At 40.0% G+C, this 19,866-nt stretch overlaps 1 protein-coding gene across 5 annotated transcripts in view; it reads left to right on the forward strand.

Moving 5' to 3' along the window:
• Positions 1-19,866, forward strand: part of LOC102374570 (RNA exonuclease 1 homolog) — a 32,335-nt gene that overhangs the window by 3,936 nt on the left and 8,533 nt on the right. For all 5 annotated transcript variants that reach the window (XM_025206956.1, XM_025206957.1, XM_006026076.1 and 2 more), the window contains 11 exons: positions 1,101-2,539; positions 3,512-3,607; positions 5,352-5,556; positions 7,839-7,975; positions 8,730-8,867; positions 10,338-10,452; positions 11,163-11,225; positions 14,608-14,754; positions 15,814-15,927; positions 18,334-18,407; positions 18,814-18,924. In XM_025206956.1, coding sequence (XP_025062741.1) covers positions 1,115-2,539; positions 3,512-3,607; positions 5,352-5,556; positions 7,839-7,975; positions 8,730-8,867; positions 10,338-10,452; positions 11,163-11,225; positions 14,608-14,754; positions 15,814-15,927; positions 18,334-18,407; positions 18,814-18,924 — 2,625 coding nt within the window. In that variant the 5' untranslated portion in view covers positions 1,101-1,114. The remainder of the gene's footprint in view (positions 1-1,100; positions 2,540-3,511; positions 3,608-5,351; positions 5,557-7,838; positions 7,976-8,729; positions 8,868-10,337; positions 10,453-11,162; positions 11,226-14,607; positions 14,755-15,813; positions 15,928-18,333; positions 18,408-18,813; positions 18,925-19,866) is intronic.

The following is a 19,866-nucleotide window of genomic DNA, read 5'->3' on the forward strand; positions in this document are numbered from 1 at the left end:
TCCAGTCAATTAGTAACCCATCTGACTGTGTAGGCATCAACACCACAGTCTCCTAGCTTTTTAATGAGAATGGGGTAAAAGACCGCGTTGAAGACTTTCCTAAAGTCCAGAAAGGCTATATCCACTGTGACACCTGCATCCAGGGATTTGGTGACCTGGTCATAGAAGGCCACCAGGTTGGTCTGGCAGGACCTGCCTCTAATGAACCCATTTGGTTGCCCCTAAGCATAGTCTCCCATGCTGGCCCCTCAGGGACATGTACCAGGAATATTTTCTCAAAAAGCTTCCCCAGGACCAAGGTAAGACTTATAGGCCTATAGTTTTCTGGGTCTTCCTTCCTCCCTTTTTTGAAAATGGGAACAACACTGGCCCTTTTCCAGTCCTCCAGCACATCACAAGAGTACTGTGAATGCTCGTAAAGCTGTGCCAGAGGTCCCACAATAACCTCTGCTAGTTCTCTCAGCACTCTGGGGTAGAGGTTGTCAAGACCTGCTGATTTTAAATATGTCCAGTCCCTCCAGAAGTTCCCTGACTAGGTCCTTGCTGACCCTAGGTCTGGGTGTGCCTCCTACGGGGGTCCCAGTGGTGGGGATGACCAGGTCCCTACTCAGAAAAATGGAAGCAAAGAAATTGTTAAATAGGTTAGCTTTGCTGTCTGGTGCAATAACCAGATTTCCTAGCGTGTCCTGTAGAGGCCCCATGTTACCTGGTACCTTCTTTTTACCCCCCTTTGCCCTCTTCTTTTTTCCTTTTCAAAAGGTAAGGATCAGTATATCAAACTATCTGTGTAAACTATGTTAATTACATACTAGTCATGCTTTCAGAACTATCTGGAAGTTATTTTACTGATGACAATATGACTATTTAAATATTATTTTATGACATGCCATTGTCAAAATAAAGATTGAGTAAATGGTTAGATAAAATTGGTTGCCAAGCCCACGGAAAACCTGAGTTTGTAGAGTCTTATCATAGGTCATGTCATTCATGAGCTAGAAGGTATTTTTCAGGTGAACTTCTTGTAGTTTACAATTTAATACTCATGTGAGTGAGATCAGTGAGTGATACAAACTTTTTTTTTTTTTTTTTTCCACCAGCAGGGCTGGGTGAAAATATGCAAGGACTGGAAAGAACTAAAAAAAAGAAAGAGTCAGTGAAGACAGAACTTAAAGACGAACAGAAGAGATTCTTACAACATAACTTAAAAGATGAAATGTCTAAAAACAATTTGTTTTTGATTCCAAAAGATCTTAAGGGAAACGATTTTTCCTCTGACCAAGATGATCAATGTAACCCTCCTCAAGTACTTAAACAGCCTGCTGTTTCATCATCTAAACATTCTAATAATGCCTATCCTTTTGCATCCAGTAAATATGTTCTTGACCATAGTTGTCCAGCAACTGACCTTGAATATGATCCATTGCTAAATTATTCTGCAGGCTTACTTAGCTCTTCTTTAGCAAAAGAGGATGAAAATGACAAACAGCAATTTCAGCAAGTGAAAGCATCTCCTTGTGACAATCAACAGATGTTTTTGGAGACTGTATTTGAAAACAAACCTGGTTCTCCAAAGAAGAGAGCAAGGAGCTCTTCACCTATAAAACTTGAAATAAACCTTCAAGAATCTGATGATGATGATGTTCTTGTAATTGATGTTCCTCCATTGACTCTCACTAAGAAGCCAAAAATAAGTAGGAGCTATAAAAAATTGGAATGGGAAGAAAAATGTGCTTTTGTAACCCTTGCAGATAATCTGCAGAACAGAGACAGAGCAGAAGAATGCAAGTATGCAGAAGAAAAAAGAACATTGGGCAGTGGAGGTCTACAGAAAGATAACGAGGGTTTAGGCCACACTGAAGAAACACTGAAAATGTCATCAAAAACTCAAAGCACAAACTTTCTGGATGTGAAAATCGATGTTTTAAAGGTTTCTAATAACCTCCAGGAACACAGAAACACTCTTACTAATTCTACTGAAAATAACATGCCTTCACTTTATCATACTGTGGTAGGAATGCAGAAAGAGACATTGAATACAGGTAACACACAGACTGAAATATCCGTGAAAACATCTAATGTTAAAGAACATACTAATTACAACTTCCCAAGCACCCGAAGTATGGTGCAGAGAAGATGGTGTTCTGAAGATATTTTAAAAGATAAATCTGCAGTAAACCAGGGTATTCCTAAGAAATTATCAGAAAATACAAATGAAGCTCTGCGTAGCTGGGAAAATGGGAGACATAAACTGCTGGACAACATATCTAGCCATCCATCTGATAAATTACATTTGTTCAAAGAAACTGGTCCTGATACAGGTGTCTTAATTAAAAACTTTAAGGAAGGAAGTGATAGTTGTAGGATTCAAGCTAACATCAAAGAAAGTGAAATAATTGTATTAGATTCTTCTTCTGAAGAGATGGATTATAGTGAAGAGGATTCATCAGTCTCTGAATCAGATGATCCCACAGAAGAATGCCGGAGAATTTTCAATGAGTTTGTTGAAAGTGAAGCACTGAAGGAGAAGATGGCTAACCAGGTGCTTTCCTTTGCTTCCACACTTTGTGGTGCTAGTGAGTGGGAAAAGAGGGAGAAGAATCATCTATATATTCCATGTTATGTCAAATCATGTAATTTGATCTAGTGTCCAACTGTATATTTCTCAGACCTTAATTTAGCGTTCCGTGCTCAGAATTGATGAACACATTCAAATGCTCAAAGGTGCATGGAGATGCTGATACATGAGATGCTGTGGGCTCTCACAGCTACTCTAATTAAAGCACCGCACCCCTCTTCCCCCACACCCCCAACCTCCCAGAGCACATGTAAAAATGCCTTTAGTACCCAATGCTGTTTGCAATCTCAGAAACACTTATTTCTGTGTACCCGATGTTGTTCTAACAGCAGCTACATTACTAGGTGTTTTGGCATGTAGCCTGAATGGAAGGGACAGAGTCGGGGCATCTTTTCATGGCAACACTTGTGTACTGTTAGGATATGTCTACATCTCCTATAAATCATGGGGAGCTGTGTCTATTAGCAAACCTGAAGAAAAATTCTAAATGACTCCTTTGGGCACTGGAGCTGAAATTTGATATATGGCGACCTTACATTGTGACTATGCTATTGTGTATTTTTTTTTTTTTTTTTAAATGACTTTTTCTCAAACTTGGCAATTAGCTGAGTATGAATTAAATTGAAGTTTTTTATGTTCATGGTATTTCATATCTAGAAATGTCTTAAGCCTTGAAAATGTTCTACTTTTTCTTGAACATAAGCATAAACATGAATTTCTCACCATGGATCTATGATACAGGAATGCATATATTTCTGCCTAGGGTACCTTTAGACTTTTTTGTATGTCCAGATTTTTTTTTTTTCTATTTGTTGCAACTATGAGTAGGAAATTGAGCAAGCTATCAGAGTTTAGGGACTTCATATGGGTTTGTACACTCTTCCTGTAATTAAAAAAAAAAAAAAAAAAAGTTTTCCTTATTCCTATTTTTAATAGGCCCATGGAATAAATACTGAAGCTGAGGCATTGGATTCCAAGACAAATACAGGTTTTGGGCAGAAGAAAAGAATTGCTCATACTGCAAAGTTTGATGTGAGTTGATCTGGTAACTTTTAAGAGCATTTGCGCTTTGCTCATATTAAGTGTGTATGTGCTAGTTTATCTTCTTCGTTGTAGGTTAATACCTTTTAGGGTGCAAGGTGAGATATAAATTAAACTAATAGATTCATTCAGTTTTTCTAAATTCTGTTCTCATTTGTGCCGGAAAGGTTCTATGATGGACAGCTGTACTATTCAGATACTTTTCAGTAATGAAACTCTCACCATAACAAAGTAGGACTCAAAGCTTTGCTCCATTTCAATAAAGCAAGAGTCCATAGTGAGCTAGTAGAGTTTCTTAAAATGAATCACTTTTTTACCTTTTTCAGTACAGCTGTTTCTAAAATACTGCATACACGCCCTCTTCCCCTCCCCCCTCCATTATTGAGCTAAAAATTAAGTCAATTGCAAAATGGTAAGCAAATGAGTGTGGTCCCAGTGAATGTGATTTGTCTAAGTATAAGCCTGAGATCAGTTATGTTAACTAGCAATTCAAAGCGCAGAACAGTCATCCTTTATCTGAAGTGCTGGGAGCCCTGATTTTATAAATTAAATTATTCTTCAAGCGAAAATGTCTATCACGATAGCTTTAACAGATATTACCTTTTTATATACCCTTGACAAACATGCAGTACCTGAACATTTATGGAAGAAATGCATTTGGTTCTAAGCTGTTCTTTAATTTACATTTTATGCAATATGCAAAATAGGATTATTTTGTACATGGCTTTTGTATATTTTTTTTTTTTTTTTAGATGTCTAGTGTTAAATGTCTGTCTTATAACATTTATGTGGACATGGAAAACTTCACAAAATAAGCGGTTTCAGAGTAGGAACTCAATCTTTATGGCTAGGGACAGAAATTACATATAAACCAGTATAAGTAATTAGAAACCAGTTCAAATCTAACAACAGAAGTTCAGTGCAGATAAACCACTTTCAAAATGGCAGAAACTGGTTTAAGATGAACCTGGATGGATGTACTATCAGACTTAACTGCTTTAGGTTAAAATGATATTTATTGAACTTCTGTCCCAGATCCCTTCCAGATTCAAGTTAACTCATAGCTGCCCAGCATCCCAGGATGCTTTGCATCTCTCCCACATGCCCCACCTCACAGGATGGGTGGGCTAGTGTTGGCCCAAGCTCCAGTGAAGCAGGGAGATATGCTGTAGTGACCTCTGGTCTGGGCCACTGCAGGCATGTGGCTATATTTCCAGAATAAAAAGTTAGTGTCTGTTCACTTGGTTATCAACTCAGTCTATGCAGTTTAGACTAACCTGTGAAGATTGAATTGGTTCAGCCTTGGGCTTTTTGACTGTCTGTACATACTGAGCCTAGAAATCTTCTGTTGTCATCCTAACTACATAAAGTGTTGTGGGAGGAGAGGATGAGGATAAGGATGAAAATAATAAGAATGTACAGTTGCTTGAGTGGAGGGGGCGGGGAAACGCACTTAAAAGAAAAAAAGAAGTCTGTAGGGTCTGAAACTCGGTTAATATGGATTAATGTATCTCCACTCAGATCAATGTGGCTATGTCACTTTATGCCCGTTGAAGATATGGTCTTGTGGGGTTTTTTAATCCTTTTTGAGCAGGAATATGATTATGGGAGCATGGCATTTGTTTACATCTTGTAAATATGTGGCATACTAGTTATCCTTGTAACTTGAAACTCTGTTTGACAGATAGAATATACAGATCAATTATTTAACTTCTAATGTTTTCATGTCTACCAGGTACAAACTAGCAAAGAAATAATTGTGCCTTTTAAAGCACCTCCTCCACAGCAGGCCAATGCCAGAATCCTGCAGGTACAGCACCAGGCAGCGCAGATGATAGCTGCTGTTAAGAGTGGCCAAGCTTTTGTTGCTGCAACTTCTGGGCAGAAGAAAAATGTGTCTGGATCATCAATGACTCAGAGTCAAAGTGTAGGATCAATGGGTATGAGAACTTGAGAAACTGAGATAAACCAGTTCTTTTTATTTTTAATACAATTTTCACTTGGATCAGCTTGAAATCTGTCTTATGAAAATTTTTCTCCTAAATGAGCGTACTTTTGAATGTTAGATGCTCCAGTGAACTCTCTTGCTTCACTTCATTATTTAAAATATTACCCATAATCAAGATATTAAGTGTCAGGATAATGGCATTCTTACAAAGGTTCTTGCATTTGTCTTTAGCTGAAGCTTGTACTAAAATGCTTAGAAACTGTTTTTAGAAGAAGAAACAATCTAGACCAATTGCAAGTAATCACTTAAGTGGGCAGGACTTTAGAAAAGCCATGTAGTATGATACCTCCTTTTCTGCTGCTTCCCCCTCTGAATTTATTTTTCTTTTCCTTACAACTCTCTCTGTTGCAAGAAGACAGAAGACCAAAAACACCTTTTATCTTTTTTTTTTTTTTTTTTTTCATGCTGATGTTGGAACTAAAATAGTGCTATAATAGTTTTACAAGTCTAGTGACTTTGTTTAAAGATTAAAGTTCAATTAATCATGTAAATAAATGGTGTGGTTTTACAGTCCCCTTTTCTGTGCATGTGAGGGTTTTCCCCCTTTCATTCCACAACAGTTAAGTAGCTGCATTAACTACTCTGGCTTAAAAAACAAAACAAAAACACTCAAGAAACACTTTAGATAAGTAACTATGGGGGAGGGAGGGAACTACTATTTTCCTAGTTTGGGGTTTGTTTGTTTTTTACTCTGTATTTGAAGTAATGTTTAGTGAGTTTTCAGGTGTGGAGAAGAAGGGGGTGGGGGGGAAACCAAACTAGCCTCAGAACAGACTGAGCTACTTTTTCATGTTGTGTAACTATTTCCCTTTCTTTCCCCTTTGAAGTGGTACATTGCTTGTGCCAAGCATACATATTAAGTAGAGGTGTGCGAAGTGTTCAATTCTGATTCAGCCTGATTCAAGGGACAGTGATTCAACTTGTTGATTCGGATCACTGTCCCAATTTCAATTCGGCCGACTCCAAATCTGAAGATTCGATGCTGATTCAGAGAAACAGCGATTCAGCCATAGACGCACCTTCATCTAGTTTTTCTTTTCTACAGGCCTCAAGATACTAGGCGCAGCTCATGAACACTCTAGATGGTCGGGTGAATGGAGCATCCCACAAGAGGAAGGGGAGGGGGTGGCGGCAAATGCTTGGCAGCAGGACCTGGAAGTGGACCAGAAGAACTTCCAATCTGCTTCTGGGTCCACTGCCAAGCACATGGGGTGACCCCTCCTCCCATGTCCCCCAGCTCGGTGATTGGCTGGGGGGGGGACCCTGGGTGCCCCCCCACAGGCCCAGGAGGCACCAGTCACTGAGCCAGGGGGTGGGGAGAGGGGCCCCCGCATGCTCTGCAGCAGACCCAGAAGTGGACCAGAAGTACCTCTGGTCTACTTCCAAGTTCGCCACCAAGCACACTGGGGACCCCCTTTCCACTCCCATGGGATGCTTCATCTGCCCCACGATCTTGGCATTCATGAGCTACCTGGTACTTTGGTATGTAGAAAAAACATTAAGCTGTGTCTATGGCCGAATGTCGATTTGTAAAGATTCAAAAGCCTCTGATTCGATTTGGAGAGATTAATGGGTCTCCTGATTCACGTCAGACATTCGGCCGCCAAATGGGGCTGAATAGAAACAGCAACCAAAGCTTCGCACAGCCCTCGTATTAAGTATAATGGATATGTCCAGAGTGTAGTGTTTTGAATTAAAAGGCTTGTGTCTAGCAACTTGTTTCCTTAGTCTCTGAGGTTGCATTTTACTTGCTTCATATTACTAAAAAGAATTAGTGGTTGGAAAGTGCTTTGAGTGAAATTTGTGTAAAAGGTTTGTGAAGTTAAGATATAACTGAATGATTTTTTTTCTTTACTTTCCTACTTTTTTTCTTCTACTGGACTTTACGGTTTGAGCATGCACTTGCCTAAAAGCTTTAAAATAATCTTCAGATCCAGTTACTTAGTCACTTCTCTTAAACATTGATATTACTGTAATATCTACATATCTTCCATATAAAATTTAGTGAGCAAGTGTAAAGTCCTTCTTATGCTACCTAGACCCTGGCTATTCCTAAAGCTTGGCTAACCCACTTTGGTTAGCAAAGGAAAGGTGGGGGGGTTTTTTATGTGCATCTCCCTTCAATGGGAGTAGATTGAGCTAGTAACTTTTAACTCTTCACCATGATAAACAGTTTTTCTTTTTTTTTTGTTTTGTTTTTCCTTCTTATTTCAGTCTCTTTAAATATGCTTGAAGTTCAGCCTGTTGCAACCAGTCAACTGAATGTGGTTCTACAAGGAAATCCTGTAATGGGAATGCCATACAGATCTTCTACTCTCTCGGTAAAAAGGACTGCACCCATGCCTATGAAGGTACTGTAGCAGGACGAAAACAAGCATTTGTGCGCCCAAATTCTGTAATTGCCATGTAAAAGGCTGTTGCTTTAAATACTGCATAATTTGGCATCTAATAATAAATATTAATCCATGTTTTAAATAACCTCTTGTACTATGTATGCTACTTTGAAATTTGTTATAACAGTAAGTTAATATTATTTTGTCACATTTTTCAGCACTACAACTTTAAGCAGTATTTTGAAATATACTGATGAGAATTCTTATTGTCATAGCTAGGAAAAAAAATTGAGAAGGAAATTGTGAGCTAATATTTTTAATAGAACTTTAAAAATTTTTTTTAAATATATAGGAAACCTGTGGAGTCTTACACACAATAAAACCAAACTGTTTTGTTCTGTTCTAAGTAACAATCTTGAGAATATATCAAAATAACAAGTCCCTTTAAAAAAATCCAATTCAGTATCCCAGGTGGAATAAAAAATACATGGAAGATAAAGGCCAAAGAGGCAAATTACTGACTATAAATAATAGCAGTTAATATGAACTCCTGCTTTGGAGACCTGAACACACTATTGTTTTCTGATTTGGCTTTTTGATGCCTCCTACCTCTTTCCCATGCATCTCTGATCTAAAAGCTTCTATGTAATTTTGGACTAAGGTATTCATTTTTATAGGTTAAGTAAAAATGTTTCAACTGTAAGTTATTCAAACCCTTTTATGCAGCATGTTACCAAAAAATAATTTTAAAAAAATCTACTTTTTTTTTAAGGTTTCTACACGGAGGCGGCCTTCTGTAGTTCCAGAATCCGGATCCAAAGTATCACATGACACAAGGCAACGATATGTCAACTTCTTTGTTGAAGAATATATGAAAATTTGTAGAACAGTAAATGAAGCATTTGACAAGGTTTGTAACTGTTTCAGTTTTTTTTTTGTTCTTGAAGTAAATGCAAAGAATGATACAGATTGCAAATCTCTTCATACAGGGGTATACATAATTAAGGTAAATATCATGTGTATTAAAAAATAAATAAATAAAGTTGAAATAATTTCAGAATGCTGATGAGCTACTTTGACAAAAAAGAGCTGGCAAACCTTACAACTGCTTATTCTTACTCTTCCCTTTCCTTTCCCTTTCCCATCTGCTGTTCCAGTGCAACCCCCACCCCCAAAGAAAAGGACTTTGCCAAAATATTTGATTTTGAAGTAGTCAAGAAAATTTTCTTCTTGACTATTTCATTGTCTGGTGAGAAATTTAAGACTGCTGACTTGAAGTTTTGTAATCACCTGCTTGGGGAAATGTATCTTCCCCTGGAAAGCACCCACAACACTTGATTGTGTGCAGTGGAGGCTTATTTACAGTTTATATCAAACCAAATAATTGTCTTAATTGACAGTCTCCCCATGTGAGTGACAAGCATGAGAAGTCTGAACAGATGTCTTGAGTACTGAGTTCTATGAAGACCTTTTGGGAGGTTCACAAGTAAAAGCCTGAAAATTTTAATATCTAACTAAACCTTAAGACCTCTAATTAAAGGTTTTAATAGGGTGTTTTGTTTTTTTTTTAATTCCCTTAAATGAAATAACTATTTGCTTGTTGTTGCTTTACTTTTTTTTTCTATTTACAAACTATATAAGATAGTCTATTTCTTTTTTCAGTGTGTATTCCCACTATATATATTTCTTTAATTGTTCAATAACTGTTCCCTCTGTTACCTTTTCAATCACTTTCTTGTAATACTGTTTCTTTCAGACATCCTTACTGTTTGTGTGGTGGTGGTGTTATTTTTTTTTAGGCTAGAGACAAATTATATACAAACTAGTATGTGATTGGAAACTGGTTCAAATCTGTAACAACAGAAGTTCACTAGACATAAACCACTTTCAAAATGGCTGAAACAGGCTTAAGATAAACTTGGATGGATCTAGTATGAGACTTGACTTGAATCTGGAGAGGATCTGGGACAGAAGTTCAATAAACTGATTTAACCTAAATCAGTTAACTTGCAGTCCCCCAGGATTCTTTGCACCTGTCCCACAAACAACCTCACAGGATGGGTGGGCTAACCTTGGCTCAAGCTGTCTGCTTCAGCCAAGCAGGGAGGTGTGCCCTAGTTCCCCCCAGCTTCTGGTCTGGCCTACTGCAGGCACATGGCTGCAATTCTGGAATCAAAAGTGAATGTCACTTGCTTATCAGTTCAATCTATACTGCTTAGACTGACCTGCAAAGATTGAATCCATTCATGGGCTTTTTGATTGTCTGTACTTGGCTATAATGTCTTCCTCACTTTCGATTTGTCTTCTAATGCTTGTAGTTTTAAACTGTTTTTTGTCATTTTCCTTCTTGTTTTATATTGATCTCTCCCTCTTAACCTAGGCATTGGCTGAGGAAAAGGCAATTTATGACCGTTGTGGCAGTAAAAATATGTATCTGAATATTACTGTGAACACGCTTAAAAAGCTGAGGGATCACGGTAGCCTCTCTTCCAATGGTAAGCCATTTCAGATGGAAGGAACAATATCTGATTATTGTTTTGTTTCTCTTCAGTAGGGGAAATTATGCTGCTTTTTACATTCTTCTGGAGTAAACATATTTCTAAAACTTTTCCTTTTAATGTAGTGTATGACGTGTGTGTATATGTATGCTGTAATATAAAAGATTACCCACGCTGTAATCCTTACAGTGAGCATGTGTGTGCTGTAACGATTACAGCATGGGTTTCAAACTCATCTGGCCCCATGGCTTGGTTGTTGAGCCAGACCAGGACCATTCCCATGGGGAGTGCCCATGGTACCACATCTAGCCCACATGGTAAATGCATTGCCCCCAAAGCTTGCTGTGCATGTGCCGCCAGCATGGGGTGTGCACTGCTTGTAGTGTGAAGGCTGGACCTGACACTGCAAGTAGGACAGGAGGTCAGCCTGGGGTGCTACATGCAGCTGATCTCTTCCCTGGACCACCTATTGCATGCAGTGCCAAGTCCAGCCTGTGACCAGTCTGCACCTTGTTTTGACCCAATGTGCACAGGAGACCTAGAACCAGCACAGGCAAGCCATGTAAGGCCAGGGCCAGTGTATGGAGTTGTTTAGAGATTCATGGGTCAGTCAGCCAATAGACCTTATGTTTAAAACTTGGGTTACAGGAAATCTGATGTTTGGCAAATGCAATTAGAAAAATATTTTTAAATGTTTCTATGTTTAGGGCAAGCTAGTGGCAGCAGATCTACCAATGCAAATGGATCCGGAAAGTCAGAAGAGAAAAATGGTAAAAATAGTTGTGTTGAATGCCCTTACTTTACCTCCATATATCTGTATAAAATAAGCTAACCTTATTTCAGGGTGAAAGCCATTTCTTTCCTAACTTCTGGTTTTAAGTTCTTAGATGGTTTTTGTTGCACACAAATACCACTCATGACTAACATTTATTTATTTATTTATTTTCTTCAGGGTTTTGTCCACATTCCTTTGGGGTACAAACATACCTTAAGTGTTTTTGAGATGGGGAAAACTTGTTGACCTCACAATTTGAATGCATGCTTCCTTTCATATTGAGTGTATAAGGTGGTGCAGGTTCCCATTCCTCAGTTTCCCTTCAATCACATTGACCAGAGGGTAGTGTCTGTTCTAGACTGCATGCTTGCCCTTGCCCTAGAGTGTCTCTTTCTTTCTCTGGGTAATGTTCTTTTCCTTCTCCCTTGCACACTATTTTATTTATTTATTTATTTATTTTCAGGGACAGTTATTTTCAGGAATATTTGAGGTTCTCATGGCCTGAATGGCTCACTTTCTCTAGCTGAGTGTGACTCCATTTTTATCTTCTCTCTTCACTCTTCATAATGGTTATAGACCCATTCATGGGGTACACCTCCAGAGCCTTTAAGTTTCTCCTGGCAGTCTTATTGCTTGTCCCAAGGAACAGACTAAGGTTTATCCTGGGATAATTCCTTATTTCTTCAAGCCTCAGCTCCACTGGCCTTATACCAGCCCTTATTTATAGCTACAACAAGGCAATCTCTAGGTGGATTCCACTTGGGTTGTAAAAGAGATTTTTGGGTCCTTCTTCCTTAGAGAATGGGCCCCCTGGAAAATCACTCACCCAGAGATCACTCTTCATTACAGGCAGTCAGCAAGGAGACGGACAACAAAAGCATTTATTATATAGGATAAAGGAAAACAAGAAAAACAGCCCATAAGTTTGGAAATGGAACAAAATGACAAGTAATGTTTCTTACTCCCTCATCTGGCTACCACCTAGCCCCTTGGGAGTCCTGCTAGTGTCTTCTGAGACCAGCCTTCCTGCTCATTCTACCAACCCTGACTGCTGGGAACCAGGCCTCCTCCAAAGCCTGAGGAATATCTGAAGACCAGGCTTGTCACACAGGAAGCCTCTGAAATAAAATACAGCCTCTGCCTCCGATCAGCATTGTCCAAATTGCTCCCAAGTCATAAAATCCTCCAGAGATTTATTTCCCTAGGACATCTGGTTGCCACTTCATTCAGATGTTCTTCCCATTACAAGTAAATAATAACTGGGGTGCCTATCCCAAAAATGTCTGTGTGGTTTAGCTTTTGGCCTAACAACACAATGACAAGAGATACTTAGCAGTTATCTACTCCATTTCTTAAGCATGCATCCCTCTGTTCCTTTGAACCATGCCCAAAATCATAAAGATACATACAGACTATGTAACATAACCCATATAGAGATGAAAGCAACATAAATGGGTAGACCATAACATGGGCTTTTCAAGGAGACTACACATGCCATATCAATACAACAAATGCCAGAAAATCTGCATGACACCCCATGAACTCTTCCCCCTGCCTTAAGACTTGATAGGGTTTGTGACCATGACAGTCACTGATTAAGTTGTGGTATCAGCTGGACTTTGCATGGCTTGTAATTTTAAAACCTTAGTACAAGGTGTCTTTTCGTGAATACAATGCAGGACACGGAACTCTTCTCAAAAGTGTTATTGAAGCGTGCCACTCGTGTAAAGTTTTAAAAGTGATATTTTGCCAACACAGCATCAAAACTGATGAGGCATCTTTTATGTTTTCAGCATGGAATGTCAGCAGAAGGTGCAGATGCTCTCCAAGGATATCTGTAGGGTAAAAATGTAAGCCCAAGTGTTTGAAGTACATGCACATACACTATAGGAATGTGCATATAGATAGCAAATCTTTAAAAAAATCTGGCTAACAATAAGTATGTTCTCTTTTCAAATTGAAGGAAAATACTGACTTTCTAGTACAGGGAATGCTCTTCAGTATGGTCTTCAAATTTAGGTTCAATTTATTTAGCACTTTGAGGTATTTTTTATATCTGAAACTGAGCCGTTCTTTTGTTTTGGCTGTTGTCAGAGATACTATAAATGGATAAGGTAAATGAGTCAACAGGGATCTGGGCTTTGTTTGCTGTGGAAAAATGTGGATTTTCTCATTTAAAGGGGGTTTCACTCTGCAGGTAGCTGCTTGGGGCTGGAGGGAGGGTGATTTTTGGAGGCAGGGGACACCATGTACATGCACATGACCAGCATACAGCCAGGCAGGGTGGGGGGAGCAGCTCTGGCAGCTGGATACAGGTAAGTCTATTGGTGTGGCAGGAGAGTTGGAGGGACAGGGCTTGGGCACTATCGGGGGTGGGGGGCGGGCTGTGGGTGTCAGAGACTGTGTTGAGAAGGCAGGGTGGAGGGAGAAGGTGTCTGGGTGCTGGGGCTGCAGGGATCTGAAGTAGTGCTTGGTGCTGCCAGTGATCCCAGTAATGTGCCATTGCCAGCAGGCCCTACCTGGAGGCACCTGCCCCACCAGTGGGGCAAGGGGGCAGGGGCATCTTATGGGGGTGGTGGGGAGCTGCCAGGGCAGGCTGCTGGCACCAGGGGCGAGTGCCTGTGCTATCAAGGGCAGAGTGGCCAGGAGATGCTGCCCTGAAGTGGGAGACCATGGCCAGGCTACCTGGTACAGCACAGGAACCCTAGCCTGGGGTAGGGAGTGCCATAGCCATCACCTGGCAGGGTGGGGGCAGCTGCAGGCCCCCTCTGGCAGGGCTGGGGGGAACAAGCTGGCTGCAGGTTGGGAGTGAGGGTCAAGGGCAGGGCTGGGTGTAATAGGGAACTGCATTGGGAGTGAGGGGCAATAGCACGTACAGGGGTAGGGCACTGGCGCATCAGAGTTGCATAGCTTCACAAAGCAGTATGGCAGGAGATGCAGCTGCAGTTGGACCCACATCCTAGTGAGTGAAGGGGGCAAGGGGAGCTCTGATTTTTTTCCATGATGATAAAAACAAACAAAAAAAATCTAAAATATAGGTGTTTAGAATTTATTTTATTATGATTAAGGCACTGGTAGGCTTTCAAATTGCTTTAAAATATTAAGTATATCAATAAAACATTGCATGAAATACATACATACATAGTGGTTTTTCTTTTTAATTGCAAAAAAGTAAATGTTGGGGTTTTTAGCTAGAGAATTTGGAATTTTTAAAGAGGAAGCCAGGATCCCTGGTGAATCAAGTAAACTTAGAACTGCAAAACAATACCACAATTGAAGTAAAACCTTAAATGTACAATGCAGATGGTTAAGTGACACACTTGTTTAGAGCTCATTTTGGCTATATATGCTTAACCTATTTATACGTTTTTTACTAGATCTTACAGGAATTGTTCTCTATAGACTACTGAAAGACTACATCCTGACTGACGAACAACTAAATGTAAATCATTTCCCTCAACCAAATCCTGAAAAGCCTGGCAGTGCTATATTGAACGGAGTTACAAAAACAGCTGTATCTGACTGTGAGTAAATGAGACTAGGATTTCTGAATGCCTATCCAGAACAATTAAAATAAGAATAGAACTTCAAAGAACACTCTTACACTGGACTTTCTATTTTTCCCATCTGCTAAAGTAAAAACTGCTTAAATTATGATAAAGCATGTTGCTACTGAGGCCCTGATTTCCTTACGAACATTTCCAAAACTAGTGTTCACAAACTGATTTCAGTACACCTAAGCATGTTCTAGAACTAGAATTGTGTACATCTTTGATGCCGCTTACCAGAAAGCTTCAAGACTGACCCAAGTACTTGGATTTGGGCAGAATGTCATCTGTATCTTTGAAAGACCTTGGTGTAGACACTTAGTTTCTGGAGACAGCTAGGGTGTACCGCTGCTACTTGTCCCTGAGGAACATGTGCCATTTGTGCTTTGGCGCACATCAAGTTACCAGGCTGGGGCCAGCACTGGGCTGGCCCCAGCAGCCTTCAGGTGGAGGGGCCTTCTAGGGCTGTAGCAGCAGCAATCCTGGCTGGCATCTGCAGCGTGGCTCTAGCCAGCCCCGCTCTGCCTTTTTTTTTTTTTCCTACCCCCTTCCTGCCATGGGTTTTCTTAAACTCTCTGTACTGCTCCATTTGCAGTGCAGAGAACATTCGAATGTGCAGCATGTAGTGGTGCAGATGTGTCTGCACTGCCACATACCACGTGACTGTGCTCATCTGGATGAGGCCCTTTGTGTAAGGAGTAAAAATGTTAATGCTTCTAGTAGATGCCACTATTGATATAAGAATTCATATTGTAATGATACCTTTGTATTGTATACACCTTGAAACAGATTGCTTTTTTGTCATAGTTTCAACAAGCCTTGCAAACAGTACTGAGTGTATATTTGTTTAAGTAGAGTAATTACCTGCTCATTGTTTACCCTAATGATAAAAATCTAATTAATTCAGTTCTTCAGGTTGAATAACTTCTTCCTGGCTGACCATGTGGAAAGTACAATTTTTTTTTTTTATTTTATTTATTTATTTTTTTTTTTAAGGCTGAACTTTGATCATGAAATTATCATACTTTGTTTCAGCTTGCAAAAGAACATGCTGTAGATGTGGAAAAATATATGCTGTAACTTCTTCAGGAAAGCATATTCGTAAAGAAGAATGCAACTACCATTTTGGTAGAGTACAGAGGCATAAAGGCAAGTATACTTGTTGACGTGTAATAGGCCATCATTACCAATCCATAAAGGGAAGACTTTGCTTTCAGTTACTGAATATTAACTGTTCTGACCTTATTTACAGCCTTTTTAAGTCTTGCTCTCGCCAGGAGTCAGTTAAAACCAGGACTGTCTTCTGTTCTCTGTGGTTGTGGTTACCTGGCAATCTATCAACCTCTCTTCCTAAAGAAGCTATGTTCTAGGGCTGTGCGAAATTTCGCCAGCAGTTTTGTTTTGACTCGTTTCAAGCTCAAGACGGAGAGCTTCAAAACAGCCTTGAAACTAAATGAGGCAAGTCAAAACATTTGAAAATTTTTGAAAACATTTTGAAGCTCGAGCTGGGCTTGCCTATAGGGAAACAGAAGCTAAAGTAAGGTTGGGGGGGGGGCAAAGGACTACTCTCATTAGTGACTATGTAGCTGGACAATGACTGTCATCCTTTCCAGAGATCTCTTCCAATCCCAGTGCTCTGGGGGAGGGATGGAAAAACTGCATAAAAGGCAACATTGTTTGAACTGCCCTGCTTGGTGCCTTGAGGTCAGTTGAGAGCCAGAGGTGCACTTTCCCTGAAACCCCTACACCTATCTCCTTGAAACTTGGCAGGCTTCATGCCCTCAGAAGGGGCTATCATCCCTGTAGGTTTCATCCAAATTGGTCCAGAAATGACACAGTTTTATAGGCTGTTTTTGAGCTTCCCATTATAGCCTATGGACAAAACATTGAAACAGCAAAACCGTTTCAATGAAACGGAACAGCAGTTTCAAATCAAAATGAAATGTTCTGTCAAAATGGAACAATGCCATCTCACACAGCCCTACTATGTTCTTCTGAATTCTCCTATTTAGAGAGAAAATCCAGCTGCATTCTTAATGTTTCCCTTGGAATGGGGAAAGTTGGCTTCAGTACAGTGTCACTATAGGGGGAGCTGGTAGTGACCCATTTAGTTGAGTAGTTTTAAACACTATTTCCTGAAATATTCTACTATCTTAAATAATGCAGTTTTAAATTGCAAATTGAATTGCTCCCAAAGTTAAAAGCTAGTAGAACGTATGTATAGCAAGACTGAATGTACCAGGTTGCAGACTTAAGACTTCAAAAGAAACTTACCTGTTGCCATTCCATGATCTGTCAACTTAAAATGCTGTAAGTGGGCTTTTTGTAGATAGCAATGTAGAAATTAAAATTTATTAAACCTTCTATCATGTGCCCAATACTGATCATAAGGGCTAGGGACAGATATTACACACAAACTGGTTTAAGTGATCAGAAACTAGTTTAAACCTGTAACAGAACAGGTGTTCAGTGCACATAAACCAGTTTCAAAACAAATGAAACTGGTTTGAGAGAAACCTGGTTGAATGTAGTATCAGACTTAATGGATTTGGCTCAAATTGGCTTATGCAAGGTCTGTCCCAGACCCCTTTCTGGTTTAAGATAAACTGGACTCCCCCAGCATCCTGGCATGCTCTTTGGGCTGGGTGGGGCTCTCTGGTCCACAGCAGAGCTGGGCCCCCCCTCTGCTTCCTAGCTGGAGGTTAGACACAGCAGACACAGCAGGGTCTGCTGTTTTTTTCCTGTGCCCCCCACCCCCACTTGCTGCTTAAGCAGGGATCCCTTCCTCTTCTCTGCCACAGTAGGGACCATAGCCAGCATGTGGTATGCTAGCTAATACAGAGAGGTGTGTGTGTGTGTCTCCGATTTCACTAGGATAGGCAGACAAAACAGTGACTGCTTAGGGCTTTTGGAACTAATTGACAGATCACCCAGTAAGCTGTTTAAGAAGTTTGAACGAATGGAGAGAGGCCATTGTTTTGTTAATTGGGTGATTTAAAGACTCCTATTGGTTCCTGGCTGTCTTGCTTGCCTGTCAGTTTGCTACAGACGGTGTAAAGAAGCAGGGAAGGAGATTGAAAAGCTCAGTGTCATCAACAGATGTATGCACTGTACATCTTTTTTCCCACCCCCCCCCTTTTGAGCAGCCAGCAGAGAGAAGCTTGGGACCGTGAGGGCAGACCTCACTAATGAGAGAGTCCTGCCAGGGCCTGGCCAAACCCCCCTCAGCTCACTTCCCTGTGGAAGGGAGGGCTGCTATAGTGCTCCCCAGCTTCTAGCCTGAGACACTGCAGGCATGTGCCTGCATTTCTTCAATTCGGAGAGAATGTCTGTCCAGTTTTAAACCAGTTCAGCTTAGTCAGGTTAGATTAACCTGCAAAAATTGAATCATTTCAGGCTCAGGCTTTGTGAATGACTTCCTGGCTAGGGACAGACAATATTGTTAAAAATGTTTTAGCTTGCAGCTTTTTACTTGCATTTAAAGTTAATTACAAGCATTAAAACTTTCTAGTGACTGGTAGAATACGTTAAAATGTTTTAATTTTTGTATGGCAGTTCCTGGTGGCATGGAATCCCGCTACAGTTGTTGTGAAGGAGTTGTGGGGTCTCCTGGATGCCAAGTTGTAAAGGTAGGAACGTTCTGTAATAGGGCCTCTCATGGTTTTGCAGTAGTTTACGGTATTGGATCATACTTTAACAGGCGAGGCCTTGAGACGCTGTATAACTTTCTAGTAATGATCATATAACAACCCTGTGACAATGACAGTTGCTTTCATGAAAATAGTTGGAAGTTATTATATGGTTTTAGTTACTTTTAATACATTTTTGGAAAATGAGTTTGTCAAATAATTGTCTATTATAGAACCTCCTGTTTTTATATTAGATGTAATAGGTTGCATGAACAATACTTAATAAGTAGTCTTCCTTTGTTTTGTTCACCAAACTTGTTTTTGGTGGGCTTTTTTACTGAAGCACCCAGCCATTTGGATAAAATACTATTGTACTCAATTTTTAACACTACTGGGAATTTTACAGCTCCATGTCCATGATGGGCGAAAGGAAAACCTAGAAGGCTTTATGAAGACCTTTATCAAACCACCTCCACCTGATGGGAACCATGGGGTGTATGCACTGGACTGTGAGATGGTATGGTTAACTCTTTCATATTCTGAACTTAATTTCAAGATGGGTGCAGGTTCATAGGAAATACTGTAAATTGACTGCTGGTAGCAACATGAAAATCCATTCTACCAACAAGATATTTAGGCTAAGAGTTGGCTTGTATTCTCTCCTACAGAACGCAGTAAACTGAGGGTTGCTACTTTAAAAGTTACCTGCTTTCACAACATCAGAGCCTTATTTACAATTTTTAAAAAGTAATATTTGGTGAATTTTCTTATTAGTTTGCTCTTTTTTTCCTTTGGGGAAAATCAGCCCTGCTCTGGGGTATACCCGTTACTAAATATAACGGTCAGAAAGGTTGGACAATTTGATCAATAGCCTTTGTTCCACTATATTAGAACTGAGGAATAGCTGCTACTATAGGCTCCAACAGAGGGAAGCATATTGCCTGATTTGCCAAAGTTGTATGCTGTCAATGTCTCTCTTCCCTCCTCCCACCCCCAAAAGGAGGCAAATACAAAGCTTTTGTACAGACCTCATTTAGAGAGCTACCTTAAACCTACATTTACTTTTGCTTTTATTTTTTAATAACTTTTACTATAGTATACAGGAATAACTCCTAAAAGTTGAATATTTAGAGCAATGGTTTTCAACCTTCTTTTATTTGCGGACCACTAAAAAACTGTGTGGAAGCACAGACCCCTTTGAATGGTAAGTCTGGGTGGTCACATACTTTTGATTTGATAAGTCATGTTTTGGGGATGCCTTAGATATCATTTGCAGACCTCCAGGGGTCCATGGACCACAAGTTGAACACCACTGATTTTTAGAGCATCCTTCATTGCCCCCTGTCACGGTACTCTTTTGGGAGCCACTAAAACGCAAACCACTTGGACCTATTGTGCCTGTGTGGTCCTTCATGCCAGCGATCCATATAAACAGATCAAACAGTAATGTTGAATCTTT

This window comes from Alligator sinensis, unplaced genomic scaffold, assembly GCF_000455745.1.
Source record: "Alligator sinensis unplaced genomic scaffold, ASM45574v1 scaffold940_1, whole genome shotgun sequence".
Taxonomy (NCBI): domain Eukaryota; kingdom Metazoa; phylum Chordata; order Crocodylia; family Alligatoridae; genus Alligator; species Alligator sinensis.